At 41.0% G+C, this 13,289-nt stretch overlaps 1 protein-coding gene across 2 annotated transcripts in view; it reads left to right on the top strand.

The window, feature by feature from the left end:
* The window catches only part of appa (amyloid beta (A4) precursor protein a), a 28,101-nt gene that overhangs the window by 4,534 nt on the left and 10,278 nt on the right, over positions 1-13,289 (top strand). For both annotated transcript variants that reach the window (XM_015050165.1, XM_015050166.1), the window contains exon 2: positions 12,070-12,237. In XM_015050165.1, the coding sequence (XP_014905651.1) occupies positions 12,070-12,237 (168 nt within the window). The remainder of the gene's footprint in view (positions 1-12,069; positions 12,238-13,289) is intronic.

The raw sequence follows: 13,289 nt of genomic DNA on the forward strand, positions 1-13,289 counted from the left end.
GTGTCTTAAAACGACAATTATATTATTTTTCAATGTATAGTTAAAGATTGAAATTAAGACATAAACTAACAGATTTTGCTGGAACTTGTACCTTGTGTGGAAGCAATTATGGCTATAGTCTAACAACTGTAGGTAGGAAGGATCTACAATAATGCTCCTTTGTGCACATAGGATACAGCAATCTGCCACTGAAGAAGCTATACACTTCAGCAACTGCTTCATGCATTTTTTTATTATTATTTTAATGTTTAATGTGCAGCTCCTAGTCAATTAAATATTTTTGTAATTCAGCACAGTTTTTAAGAATAAACAATCAGTTATAGCTATGAATAGGAACTTAAAATCAACAAATTTCCTAAGTACTTTTTGTATTTTTGACAGCAGCCGATGTTTAGTGCTCATCTGAAATTTTAGGGCGACTTTTACTGATCATAGAAAGTTGGCATAACGCCTTGTCGAACTTCCACCTAAAATATGCATAGCTTCATCATTTATTTATTACAAGGCATTGCAGCTACAATTGCCCATTTGGTTGCAGAAACGCCACCTTTTCATAACCGTAAATGTATAGTACGATAATGAATTTGTAATTGTGGTTCAGTGGCAGCCAGAGTTCACTGTTCTCTGTGGTCATGTCTGGTTGTTACCATTTATGGTTTATAGATGGAAGAGAATTTGTAGGAATGTGAATTGACTTTGAATCTGTCTGTAGGACCAGACTGAATTGAATGTCTATTTCTGTAAATAAATCATTTTCTTTGCACAGTTCCTTAAAAAGTCATTTGTATAGCAATATAAAGCTGAATTAAACTGCATTAAACTTATAAATGTGTGTATTTTTCATTTAATGTCTTGTACACTTGTAGCAGGTTTTTTTTTTTTTGCCATTTTGACTGAAGTGAAATTGGGACACTAATTTACTGCTTCCCTCCTCCCAGGCTTCAGTGGGTTTGGCATGAGTAGGATTCGTCTTTTGCTTTGTTCTGAGTACAGTTCTGAGGTCATTGCAGATGAACAGAGCTTTCTGAAATCCAGCATAACATTCGCAACTTCAAAGGCAACAGCCAGTCATTCTGATTAGCCACTCAAATACCGAGAATTAATTGAACAAGATTCAGTCTTAGTTGAAAGGACGTGTTGCAAGTTGTCGGGGCTTGATTCTTGCCTTGGTGATCGGGCCGCCCAAACACACACACCAACACCCGCCGCTAAACACACAACCGAAGGAAGCAGCTTTTCCTGCACAGGGAGGCTGTGCTGCGAAGCGTGGGAGCTGGATGCCAGCCTTTGTGTTTTTGTAAGGGTTTGGGAAATGCCTCTTGGATGGGTGCACAGTCTGTCTGTTTGTGTACGTACTGCAGTCTTTCAGCCTGGGGCGGACCAGCCTTCTCCTCTTATTAGAAGGCCCTAATGCCATTATGGCTGCTGGCGCTGCCCATGTTTCCCACTCTGGCACCTTCTCTGCTGCTCACGCTGCAGTTTCAGGTCTAAGGAGGAATCCGCTTGACACCAACGTGTCTCGTTATAGCTGCTGAAATTTTTGCTTGCCGGTGTGTTTGCTTGAAATATATCTTTAAAGAACCTTTTGACTGCTTTTAGGGAATGAGTTTGAACTTTGCTTATGGTCCAGTGCTCTTTTTAGAATGAAACGCAACACCCAGTGCTAATGTGTGATCTCACACAAATGGGTAAAATTGCCTGGTAAGCATAGAGAAGCTCTTTGTTTTCTCAAGGATTAGTTCTCAAAGAGTAAACTGTAATGTCTAGAATTAAAATCTTTTGATTAGTGCCAACAATTTCTTACCTTTGTTTTTATCCTTATTGTGGGCTTTATGGAACCCTTTCCGGTTCTGAAATGTGGATGCTTGGGGGGGGGGGGGGGCGGGGGTGTACTGCCTAAGAGAAGACTCTCCAGTAGCAGTCAGTGTTGCAATAAATCTGACGAGGCCTCTGACTCAAGACAGAGTCACTACTTTCCACACTAGTGTGGTTTAATATTCAGCTATGTTCCGGAAAAGCATTACTAATCGACCTCATTTGCTTTTGTTGCTCCCCTTTAAATTTCTCAATCTTTACGGTTAGAAAAAAAAAACATGAGTAACATGTTTTAAAATGTAAAGATTTTGTGTGTGTGTGTGTGTATTTAATTAATCTCTAATGAGGGAAAGAATTAGGAAGATAACTTGAGGAAATGATGGCCAATATTTTAATATTTTTATCTGGGTTAGAAAAAAATTAGCTTCATAAATTGTTGCTTCGTTGATTACTTCCCCCTTTTTTTAAGTGTCCTATTTTCAGTTGAAGTGCAACAGAAAAATGAAAACATGAAATAATTGTTGCTGATGCAGTTATATTTGATCGTCACTGATTGGTTCAACATAGGAATATGTTTTGATCTTGGCTCTGAAACAACCTTGTTATGTCAGTATGCGCCATATGGTCAGGTTGGACAAATGTTGCTCTCCCTGCTGGATCCCTGTCATCTGTGCCATTTTTAAACTGTGTGCTCTGCTCTGTTGGCTGGCATGAGCATGGTGTTTAGCTGTTTGAAGATGGCACATTTATTTCTTTGAACCGGTGTCGTAGGGCCCAACGGAATCATTTTTTTTTCTTTTTATGATTTTTCTACTTGTATAAAAAAAAAGAACATGGTGGAAAAATGACGCCAGTATCCAACAGCAAAGTGAATTTCTTGCGGTTATTTTCCCATATTCATTATTTTTGACCGGTTTGGTCGCTTGATATCGAACACATATTTCTTCCTGTCCACCTGTTGCCACGTCCTCACCTTGGGACCATTTTGTTCCCTTTTTGACAACTAAAGATTTGAAGTGTTTTTCTGTAACCACTGTTTGCTGTAAGAATGTTTGTCCACTCAGATTAATTCCGGTTTGATAAGTTATTACAATGTCTCGTACTTAATTAGAGCTGATTGACGATCAAAACCTTGCTGAACGAAAATGGTTGTACTAGCATCATAATTATTGAGAGAAATAAACTGATGTGCGATGGGTAGGCATTGGAGACGAAACGGCAATGTGTGAAGATGAAAGCAAATTGATGCTTAGTCATTGAGAGTCTTTAAAATCAGGTTTGAAACAGTTTTGGAGCAGGAAGCTGAAAATGTGTTTCAGCTTCCTGCTCCAGGAAACTCACGACTGTCAGAAAGGTCAGGCATCCCAAACCTTTCCTCTGGTGCCACATTTTGGCTAACCCTTTCCTCAGCCTTGGTCCGACGCAGCCCTCGTTTCTGTTGTCACGGTAACCAGGACGAGGCAGACAAGCCTGCGTTCCTGTAGATCTGTCCATCTGCAATGTCTGCTCCTTGGTTGCGAGTCTCATTGGCGTGAGTCGAATTTGTTCGCGGGGGGTTTGTGGTCTCTCCACTTTGAAAGCATGCTAGGAATCCAGCAGTGCTGATTTTGCTGGTTTCAGGCCAGCTGGTGACTCAAAGGTCTGTTTTGTGCTCTGCCACACGCTCTCTGAATGAAGCGGAGAGTAAACACTAGAGTTAATTTGATAATAGAAAAGTCTGAAAAGGTTGCAGTTCGTCTGATTTTGTTCATTAGGCTACTATTTGCATTTTGATGCTGCGGTAGTTTTTAATTGCTGGCTTTTTCAATCATCTCTTTGTTCGCAGAGATGGATTTTAAATTCCAATGCTGAGGTTTACTTCCACTTCATAAAGGTCAAACATCTACTTTCTTCCTCAGAAGTCTTCTCCACTTCCTCTTCGGATGCTTGATGAAATCCCCTCGGGCCAGGAGCGCTCATCGTCATGCAGCGGTTGTTTCCATCTGCACATATCGGGAGTTCACCGTGAAGTCTCTCTTTTTTTTTTTCCTTCACAGCTGCTGAGCAAGCAGCTCTCGGTTCACAATCAGAGCAATAAGTCGAGAACCAAGCTCGCCTGACCCGTGCAGACGCAGAATACATCCAGCCTTCAGCGTATCATCAAGGACACACGCGTTATTCACTCACAAAGCCTTCGTCTGAAAGCATTTACCTCCCTCTGCTCACCGAGGCATCAAATCCGCAGCCGCCGCCGTCAAAGCGCCATTGTGTCACGTGTTGCAGTAACAGATGAGTTATTCTCCGTGTAACCGACCTTCTATTCAGATCCAAGCCTGGTAAAGTCATGTTGAAAACGTGGATTTGATTTAAAGCCGTAGGTGTGTAATGGAAGGTGGTTTACGTCTTAATGAGACTAATTCATAATAATTGCAACTCTCCGCATTGCTGTGCTATAGGAATGTGGTCATTATTATTAATCAGACATGATTAGAGTGTGTATGTGGTGAATGTGTATGTGGTGAATTGGGTACCCACACAATTTCTTGCGTTAAAATGTAAGCAGCAAGGATTTTTTTTTTTTTTTTCTGAAAAAAATTAGAAAAATGAAACGCAGTTTTCGATACGAACAGCCATTTTTGCCCTTATAAAACTAGTCAAGAGCTGCAAAAACATGATGTATCACAATCATCATCCTTTTTATGAATAACATTTTCTTTAAAAATCTTTTTTTATCGTGAAATCATGATTATTTTGTTTATTAGGTTTTAGAAAAAAAGAAGAGTCTTTCAAAAAAAATGGGAACAATTATCTTTTTGTACATTAAGTCCTCCCAATATTCATAGGAAATTTGAGATTAAAATAGTTATTTGGTATAAGATTGTGGGAAACGATGATGAGGCCTTTCAGCTCCGTTCACAGCTAAATAACAATAAGTGATAGAGAAAATCCTCGTTGCATTTGAATACTTTTGTTGTAGAAATTTTATGCAGACAAAACTATTAAAAACTTCTAAAAATACAATGTAAATGTAGAAATATTGCTAACCTGCAGCTTTTTGTTTGTACACCCCTTGGTTGAGACCTACGACTCATAGGGCAAAGGTTAAAGAAGGCATGATTTTTAGCAGTAAGGTCGGATCTTATGCGACACCTGCTTCTGAAGCTAAAGATGTTCGAAGACAAAAGGTTAAGAATATAAAAAATGAAATACTGTTTCAACTTGATTCATAATAAAAAATATATACATTTCTTATTTTGTTAAATCCTGATTTTGAATTGTCGTTTTAATTCGGTTGAAATCAGAACTACTTTCACAGCTCCAGCTTAAACCGTAAACAACAGTTTCTCACTCTGAGTTTTGTTAAGACATTAGATCTTTTTTTAAATAAGCATACGTAATCTTTTTCAAAACCTCACTTCCCATTTCTCTTAACAAGTGTTCACTCCAGTGTGTGTTCCTTTGCTAGCAGAAGTGATGTAATCTTTGCGTGCTTCTCCTCCCTTTTCTCCACTCATCCCAGGTTTGCAGTGTTGCTATAGCACCGTGGCCTTCCCCAGGTGACTGGACTATAATTAGGCCGCTCCATGTTAGTTCTTGTTACTTCTCTCACCCTTTTCTCCTCCTCATCATATTCCTTCAAAATCAATGTTTTCTTGTATAGAAATCCTCATCTGTGTAAATAAATAATGGTCACTTTAAATTTTAAGATCCGATGAATGGTAATCTTCTCAGCTGAAATACTTAATATTTAGAAAATTATAATTGAATTGTAAAAGGTAAGACATGTTTTGAAAGGTTGAGCTTTATTTATCTGAGCTGTTCAGATTAGCACAAGAAGGTGGAAGTAGGAATCTTGACTGTGTCCTACAGTTTGTAGATCCATTTCCTGTTTGGTTTTCCGGATGGAGGCGGAGATCCGCCCTTTGTGCTACAAATAGAAATGATGAACAACAAATCAAGTGTGTGTGTGTGCCTGGATTGTTATAGGAAGTTACTGTTTGTGGAAAATCCCTCATAGAAAGGTCTCGATTGAACCAATCTAACCTAGATGATTTGGCTATTCATGGCAAAGCATTTTTATGGTTGTGAAGTGAATTATGATATTTATTTGGTTCTTGTACAAGTGAAAGGTAAAGAGCAGTGGTGGACACACTTCTGCTAATGCGCTAAAAGTAGACTTAATTTTTCATTTTCCCATTGTCTAATCTGTGTTGAAGATTTGGTGATCTGTTATTTATGCTCTTATTTTGAAGTAGGTGAAGACTGTTTATTCCACAGTTTCATTTCTTTTCCTCGGTTCTTGCTTGTTTTTTTTTCCCTTATACTTTGGTGCAGTGCTTTAGCAGAACAAATTTTTTAGCTAGTGGTATCTACCACTAGCGAAAGAGTGTGTGTATTTACAGTGTCTTGTTCTATACACAGGGCACATATATGTACACATAGAGCAAACCATTACATTTTAAAATGAACAGTAAAAAGATAAAACAAATCATGGTCCAGTTTCCTACAATTAGACTTTAAAAAGTCTGTATATTGATAATTGAATAAACTTTGCAAAAACATTTTGGGCCAAAAGGTACCTCAAATGGTAAAATGTGAAAAAGTGATAACTGTGGTATCCTTAAAGTAATTTTGCGTTCGATAACGACATTGGGACTGATTTACGTGGCAGAATGACTCAACTATTACACTTAACCTTCATTTAAGGCCTATAAAACCCCGCATGACATCCGTAAACACAGCCAACCCAGATCCGTCTCCAAAGCAAACTACCCACATGATGAAATTGTCTCCCAGGTGAGATGGATAATGGTGTTGCCTTAGGTTGTTAACGCTGATGACTGTGGGAGGTTATAACAGGCAGGTCCCTGGAGCAGAAGGTGTATCCATGCCGAATATAATTAAGGACACCAAAGAGAGTCCCTCTTCGTTTTTTTGTCTAGACGTTTTTAGATGTCCAGTAGTTCCAAATGTGATTCTTTACACACTTCTAATCAGATTTGAACAGATTGGCCTAAGACGCTTATTCCACTGGAATCCCTCAAGACAAAGCTTAATCGCATTAAATATAAATGGAGATCATTCTTCAATTGAACTTTGATGAAAACTTTTAAAGGCGAGGAGCGGAATATGAAGAGAAGCAATCAGGAGCGGTTGAGGAAACCTTTCATCATGTCTGTTTGACCTGCTAAAGACTGAATAAGTGGCGCAATCAATACGTCTCGCAGATGGTTTAGGAAATATTGATTTAAAGAAACGCCTGGCTGGTCATGGTGCAACCTGCTTGTCTTAATCCGAAACTTCTTGGTACATTAAAGTAGAATCTTATTTTTGTATTCCCACCAAATATTTATGATAAATCTTTTTCTCTCAACATCTAGTCTGTAACTAAAACGTCCAGCCTACAGTGAGGATGAGGGACATCATCTGAAAAATCCCACCTACAAGACTAGCTCCCCAAGTATCACACACACATTTGATAGTGGTCCAGTCAAGGATGGAGGGTTCTGAGCAACAGCCTGAAGTGTTTTTGTGTGAATTTCGTGGTTTTGTCCTGTCCATTGAGACCCCACTTGTCATGTATCCTCTCAAGGAAAGTCAACAAATTAGCAAAGTGACGCATCAGCTACCTGACCACCAGTCCTGCTAACGCCGTAAACGATTGATTAATAACTCAAAAAAAAAAAAAAAAAAAAAGCAGAGTAGTTGTGCTACACCCCATAACAACCCCGTCGCATCACGACTGCTCAATGTATACCAGAGGGATCCGTCTTCTGTCTGCTCTGTGCACTGATTGTGCATCAGAGTCACGTTCTGGCGTGGACAATACTGCCTCGTCTCGTTAATGGTTGGCCCTGATGCGTCGGCCACAGATTTCTATAAAAGACGTGTGGGCCACAGAGAAATTTGTGTGTCAGGTTTGTGCTCTCCGGGGAGTCTCCCCAGTGGAACGAGTGCTGCTTAAAGACACCCCGCCCACACACACTCCGTTTATCCCTCCCTCCAGCCGCCATCACCCCTACCCGGCTCCCCACAGCAGTCCTGGGCCACTCAGATAAGACTATGCAATTAATAGCGCTGCAGGACCAGCGCCCATCGGGGACACTTCAAAGATTGCACAAGAATACATTAAACTGTTTTGCCAGTCTTGCTTGGCTGCGAAGGGGTGTGTAAAAATAGATTTATTTGCCTATGGCTTGCTTGTGTTGTAATATTTCTTTATTTCTGACACCCCCCATTTAGACGTAACGGGCAATAAACCCATCTCTGTTTTTTTTTGTTTTGTTTTTTTTCCGAGGTGCTGATCACATCACTGACTGCAGTCATAAGCCTTTTCACTTGCACAAGGCAGCGTATGTTATGCAAGGCTTCAGGCAATGACTTTCAGATGGGAATATTTGGAAAATTAGCATGAAGAGGAGGAGGAATGACGAGGCAGGAAGTTGGATTTGTCACATTAAATTGTGCTTCTTGTTAGTCGGCGTTGAGGTCATAAGCACCCAGGACAACTAAAAACAACAAAGACTTGGTGTTCCAGCTGGTGCATGACATCATGTTCCATGTATTTAAGACTCATTTGAGCGGGATTTGGGTCATGAATCCTGACAGCGATCCACAACATGATTGAAGTCACTTCTTCTAATGAAATTGCAGAGATATTTCATGCACTGAGCGTGGCGTTCTCATTATAAAGCCGCGCGGACGAAAGCACTCCAGCAAATTGCACAAGCAGATCTCACTTTAATCAGTTTATTAAGATAAACTTGATTTTTGTTGTTTTACATGATTTGATTGTTCCTTTGGGGTTTTCTTTTATTTATGGTGTATAAATAAATCTCCCAAAAATGAGATTTAGCTACAGTTTTGTGTTGCTGTGTAGTTTAATGAGGCTATTGGCTGCACACCGCCTTGAAAAAATGTTCACACAATTGTGTGATTGGGGATGCTTTCCTTTAACCCTAAACCTACAATCAGAGCTAGAGTAGAAAGCATATTAAGTGTCAGTGGCCTTGTCATAGTCCAGACCCAAATCCAACCAAGTCTGCCTCAAAACCTGGCTATTTTGATCAAAAATGTCTTCCCAGTATCCAATTCGTCCCCTGATAAGAATAATGGAAATGTCAGCAAGCTGGAATGTATTATTTTTTTGCATGCTCCGTATTTTGTATCTGAGGCTTATTTACACCATCTTCATGAGGTCATTGTCTCGCAACATTGGCCTTCTCCGCCCTGATTCATTCAGAGTCAGGTAATGGGACGGGTATCATGCCAGATTGGGAGCGAACCGGGATATTTCTCCTGAGCTGACTGTTGTCCTAATCCACAGCACCCAGATTACTGCTCCCTTCTCTGCAGGATGGCCGACTGTCAGGCTGGCAGACTTTGAGCAAGAGCTGAGATAAGATAACGACAGAAGGGGGGTGGGTGGGTGGGTTGGATGTGGCCGGTGTCTTGGTTTATGACACACAAAGCTTTGCTGCTGATGTGGTTTGGCATTTGTCTGCCTGTCATCAGAGTCCATCTGTTCTTCATTGATTTGCCTCAAGATCCAAACAATCAAGTCTCACCCTGTTATTATCTTTGAGTTTTTCAAAATGCTACCAGAACCTTCGAATAAGTGGATCAAAGTAGTTTTTTTTTTTTTTATGCAGACATGTTTTTATATTCTGATGATGGAACTCTCTGCTTTGAAAAGTTGCCGACCTCATTCCTGACCCCAAAGGCTTATTGTCCACCTCATCTGTTCTCCAATCTCTCCCAGTCTCATGCTATTGTAGCCATTGTTCTCTCTCGTGCACTCTACTCTTGTCTTTTTTTTCCCCATCGTACCCGGCCTGTGATTTATAGGCTTGCGGCCGAGACTTGACCATTTTACCATCCCCTTGCTTCTCCTCGCCTCCTTTGACAGAAGAGAGGTCAAGAGGCAAAGGGCCAGAAGATGCTGATTGACAAGGGTTCGATTTGCCATCCAAATGAGGATGACCAAGAATTTTAATGTCTGCAAGCAGCTTGTCGTGTACTGATTTACCTACATGTACCTCAGGGCAGAGACAAAGTTTTATCTACTAGGCCAGGTGTGTCAAGCACTCGTAATGAGGTCAAAATAAACCCGTGGACCCTTCGGACTATCTTAATTAACCGCTCTCTATTTTTATGTTTTATTTTTTTAAGCCACCAGTTTGGCTTTTCTCATCAATGAGTAAAACGTGGTGTGTATCTGTTAGCGTCACAACCTCACAGATGGTGGTGTGGAAACATAGCGACAGACTTCCAAATAATCCTGTGGTGGTGCAGATGGCTCCGTGTCAAGAGTAATGGCCGCCGGTGTTAAGTTATCGTTTGTGTGAACAGAGGAGGGTTGTGGCCAATGGGGGATTTTACACCCTAGTGTGTGTTTTGTGAGGGATTTTCTTCAGCATGCAGCGTATGTTGACCTATCGCTGAAATATGAACTCTAAAGGCGAACCCTTGACCTACAGTATACCGATATATCTGTATCTAACGGCTCTAAATGAATGAATTGTGTGTAATGACGGGATTATATTGATTCAGTGAAGATCAGTCTTCAGAGGTTTTCATGTTATTTCCTTCAGTAGTTCTTAGTACAGTATATTACCTGTAATACACTCTGACTTGGGGAAGGAACGTCAGAGTGAAGGAGCAACGCTCACCCCGTCTACCCCCCCCCCCCCAGGCGACGATACGTGAAGTGTAAAAATCGCTACATTTACCTCGTTATTTGCGAGAGGTGAAGGAGCGTGAGGCGCGCTGAAGTGTATGGGAAAACATAATCGGTGCGTCGCCCCCTCCAGACGGGGTTTTGGCGCCCCCTCTGGTGCTGTGTCCCTATGCGTTGCATACGCTGCATACCCACTTTTTGCGCCTCTGGTTGTTAGTAGCAGTAGCCTGTTCTTTCTGCTTTTCCCTCATTCAGCTCATGGTAAGCGTCATCTCAAGGTGCCTTGAGACAAACATCTAATTTATACACAAGCGTAAAATCAAATTAATCCAATCGTATAGACAGATTCAAACTGTAGCTTTCCATCTAAGAAAAGCAAAAGTGCTTGTTATGCTGGCGGTCTTGCATTGTGGTGCAGTGTCGATATATTCATTAACCGTTCTCACTTTTTGGAAGATGAGGCCGAAGAAAAAAATGTATTCTGTGAAATGGCTTCAGAACATTTGAGGTCCAATCAATTTGTTGTTTCTGAGCAATAAAATTGATATTGACCATCTTCCCAGCTCTCCGCTCATTGTCTTGCCGTACGACGCAGTTGCTTTGCACAGTGCAGATGCCGTTTTCTTTAGCATTCGTTCCGTGTTTGTGTACCTGACCAGCTCTCTGCTCTGCTTTGCTCGTTTTGTTTGGTCGCAATCTGGTGAATGGAGAACTTCTCCCGAGAGCGCTGTCACCCTCGGATGATGCCAGCTGTGTAAATACGACGTGTGTAAAAGCAGTACAATGAAGTTAATCTTTGCACTGATACACCAGGTACATTGCTGCTGGATCGATTCAGGCATTTGAGTTTTTCTTTTTTTTTTTTTTTTTAATTTAAATCCAAATCGACCAGCTATTCTAACGGCGAAGGGGACTCGCTCATGGCTGCTGGGAGAGAATCAAGTCTGCAGGGGAAAATATGCTATCCATCTCACAAAACAACATTTGTTTGCCTGCCAGGGCCTTCAAACCATTAACAAGATTAGGGAGCATACAATGGCAACAGTCCCTCTCCTTCCTCAGTCTGTCTCCATCTCTTTTTTCTCTCCCCCTCCCATATTCCCTCCCATTTTGTTCTAGCTCATTTGACAGTACAATGCAGACATTCAGCGGTTTGTCTGCACCTCCTCTCTGAGGAGAATCTGCACAAAACCTTTTTTTCCTTGTAGGCAGGCTGTTGTAGCTCGAACAAGCAGAGGTACAAATCATCACACAAGGGATGTAAACCAACAGAAAACGACTACAGTCGTGTCAAAGGTGGGCTTTTTGTCCTCCAGAGACGATTCCTCAGACCAAAACCGACCAAAAAAAAAGTTCAGATTTTCGTGAGCCGTCTTTGCTTTTAATTTTCAAACTTCACTGCCAAACTGGAAATGCAGTGAAGAAAAAAAGAAACCACAAGAAACTCCATGATGATCCTTCGTCTTCCATTCTTCGCATCATCATTCCTTTCCTTTCCCCATATGAAGATTTTAATCCCATTACAGTCACGTTTTTAGATACCAGCACACAAGACTTTAGATCTCTTGACGTTTTCTCTGTACGCTCTTCCTCAGGTTCCCGCGGACGTTTCCATGGGTCTGCTGGCCGAGCCCCAGGTGGCCATGTTTTGCGGTAAACTCAACATGCACATCAACGTGCAGACCGGCAAGTGGGAGCCCGACCCCTCCGGCAGGAAGAGCTGCATTGGTACCAAAGAGGGCATCTTGGAGTACTGCCAGGAGGTAAATTGTCTCTGAGAGTTTACAGTAGCTCTTCAGGAGAGGTTTTGTTTTTCTCGTCGATGAGTAAAAATAATTTTTTTTACAAGCTATCGGTGCAATTATTTTGTGATTTCACTTCATTTATTCACAGCAAATTATGTCTCAAGATATCATGCAAGTGGTGCAGTTACAAAGACTCTAATTTAGTCATCAGTTCACCATGATTGAACTGATCCTAGTAGGTCCGTTCAGTCATGGTGTTTTATACCACAGCAATGTCTGTTTTAATCTAAATTGGTAAAAAAGTGTTTTAAGAAGCCAAGCTGATTGGGCAGGATGGAGTTTGATTTAAAGAAAAAAGAAAAAACAAACATGAGGCAAGAATTAGCTTCTTTGTTCACAAAGTTTGTGGGCACAACAACATCAGCAGAGTCGTCGAGGAAAGAGACGAGTAAAACGGACGTAAAATGGAGAGCACAACAATATATATTCATCAGTGGCTTTGTCCAAGAAAGACACAGCTAACCTCCAAAACGCTGAACTGATATTAATCTCTATGGAAATGAGAATAATGCAGCAATGCAGTCGTCAATGGCTTTGTGGAAGAAAGAAACACAACTAAAGAACCCAGAGAACTTCCTGTTGGAATGGAAAACAGTGTCCCCATTGCTAACGGCAAAAATGGCCTCAGCCGTTGCTTTATTGAAGAAAAATCTAGAGAACCCAGGAACGGGACGCAGCTAAACACAACCCTGACCTTTTAGATTACTTATTAAACAGAAAACAAGAATGTCTTCTAGGAAAAAGACGTTGTTAAAGACAGGAGCTCTGAGCTAGCCGACGTTCGTCTGTGGTTGAAAACTGTAATAGCTGATGACATCAATGGCTTTGTCTGAGAAGGAGACTAGACTAAACACAAACTGTTTGCCACGGGTTCTTTTAATAGACTGAACAACAAGCTGGACTCCGTTGATGCTGTGACAGACAGGAACACTGAGCCAAGAGAAGTTTCTGTTGAAGAGAGAGAATGAGGTCAATGGCTGCAGCAGCTCTGTTAATGATTCCATCCACAA

This window comes from Poecilia latipinna, unplaced genomic scaffold, assembly GCF_001443285.1.
Source record: "Poecilia latipinna isolate Pla-1442-1.1 unplaced genomic scaffold, P_latipinna-1.0 Scaffold978, whole genome shotgun sequence".
Lineage (NCBI taxonomy): Eukaryota > Metazoa > Chordata > Actinopteri > Cyprinodontiformes > Poeciliidae > Poecilia > Poecilia latipinna.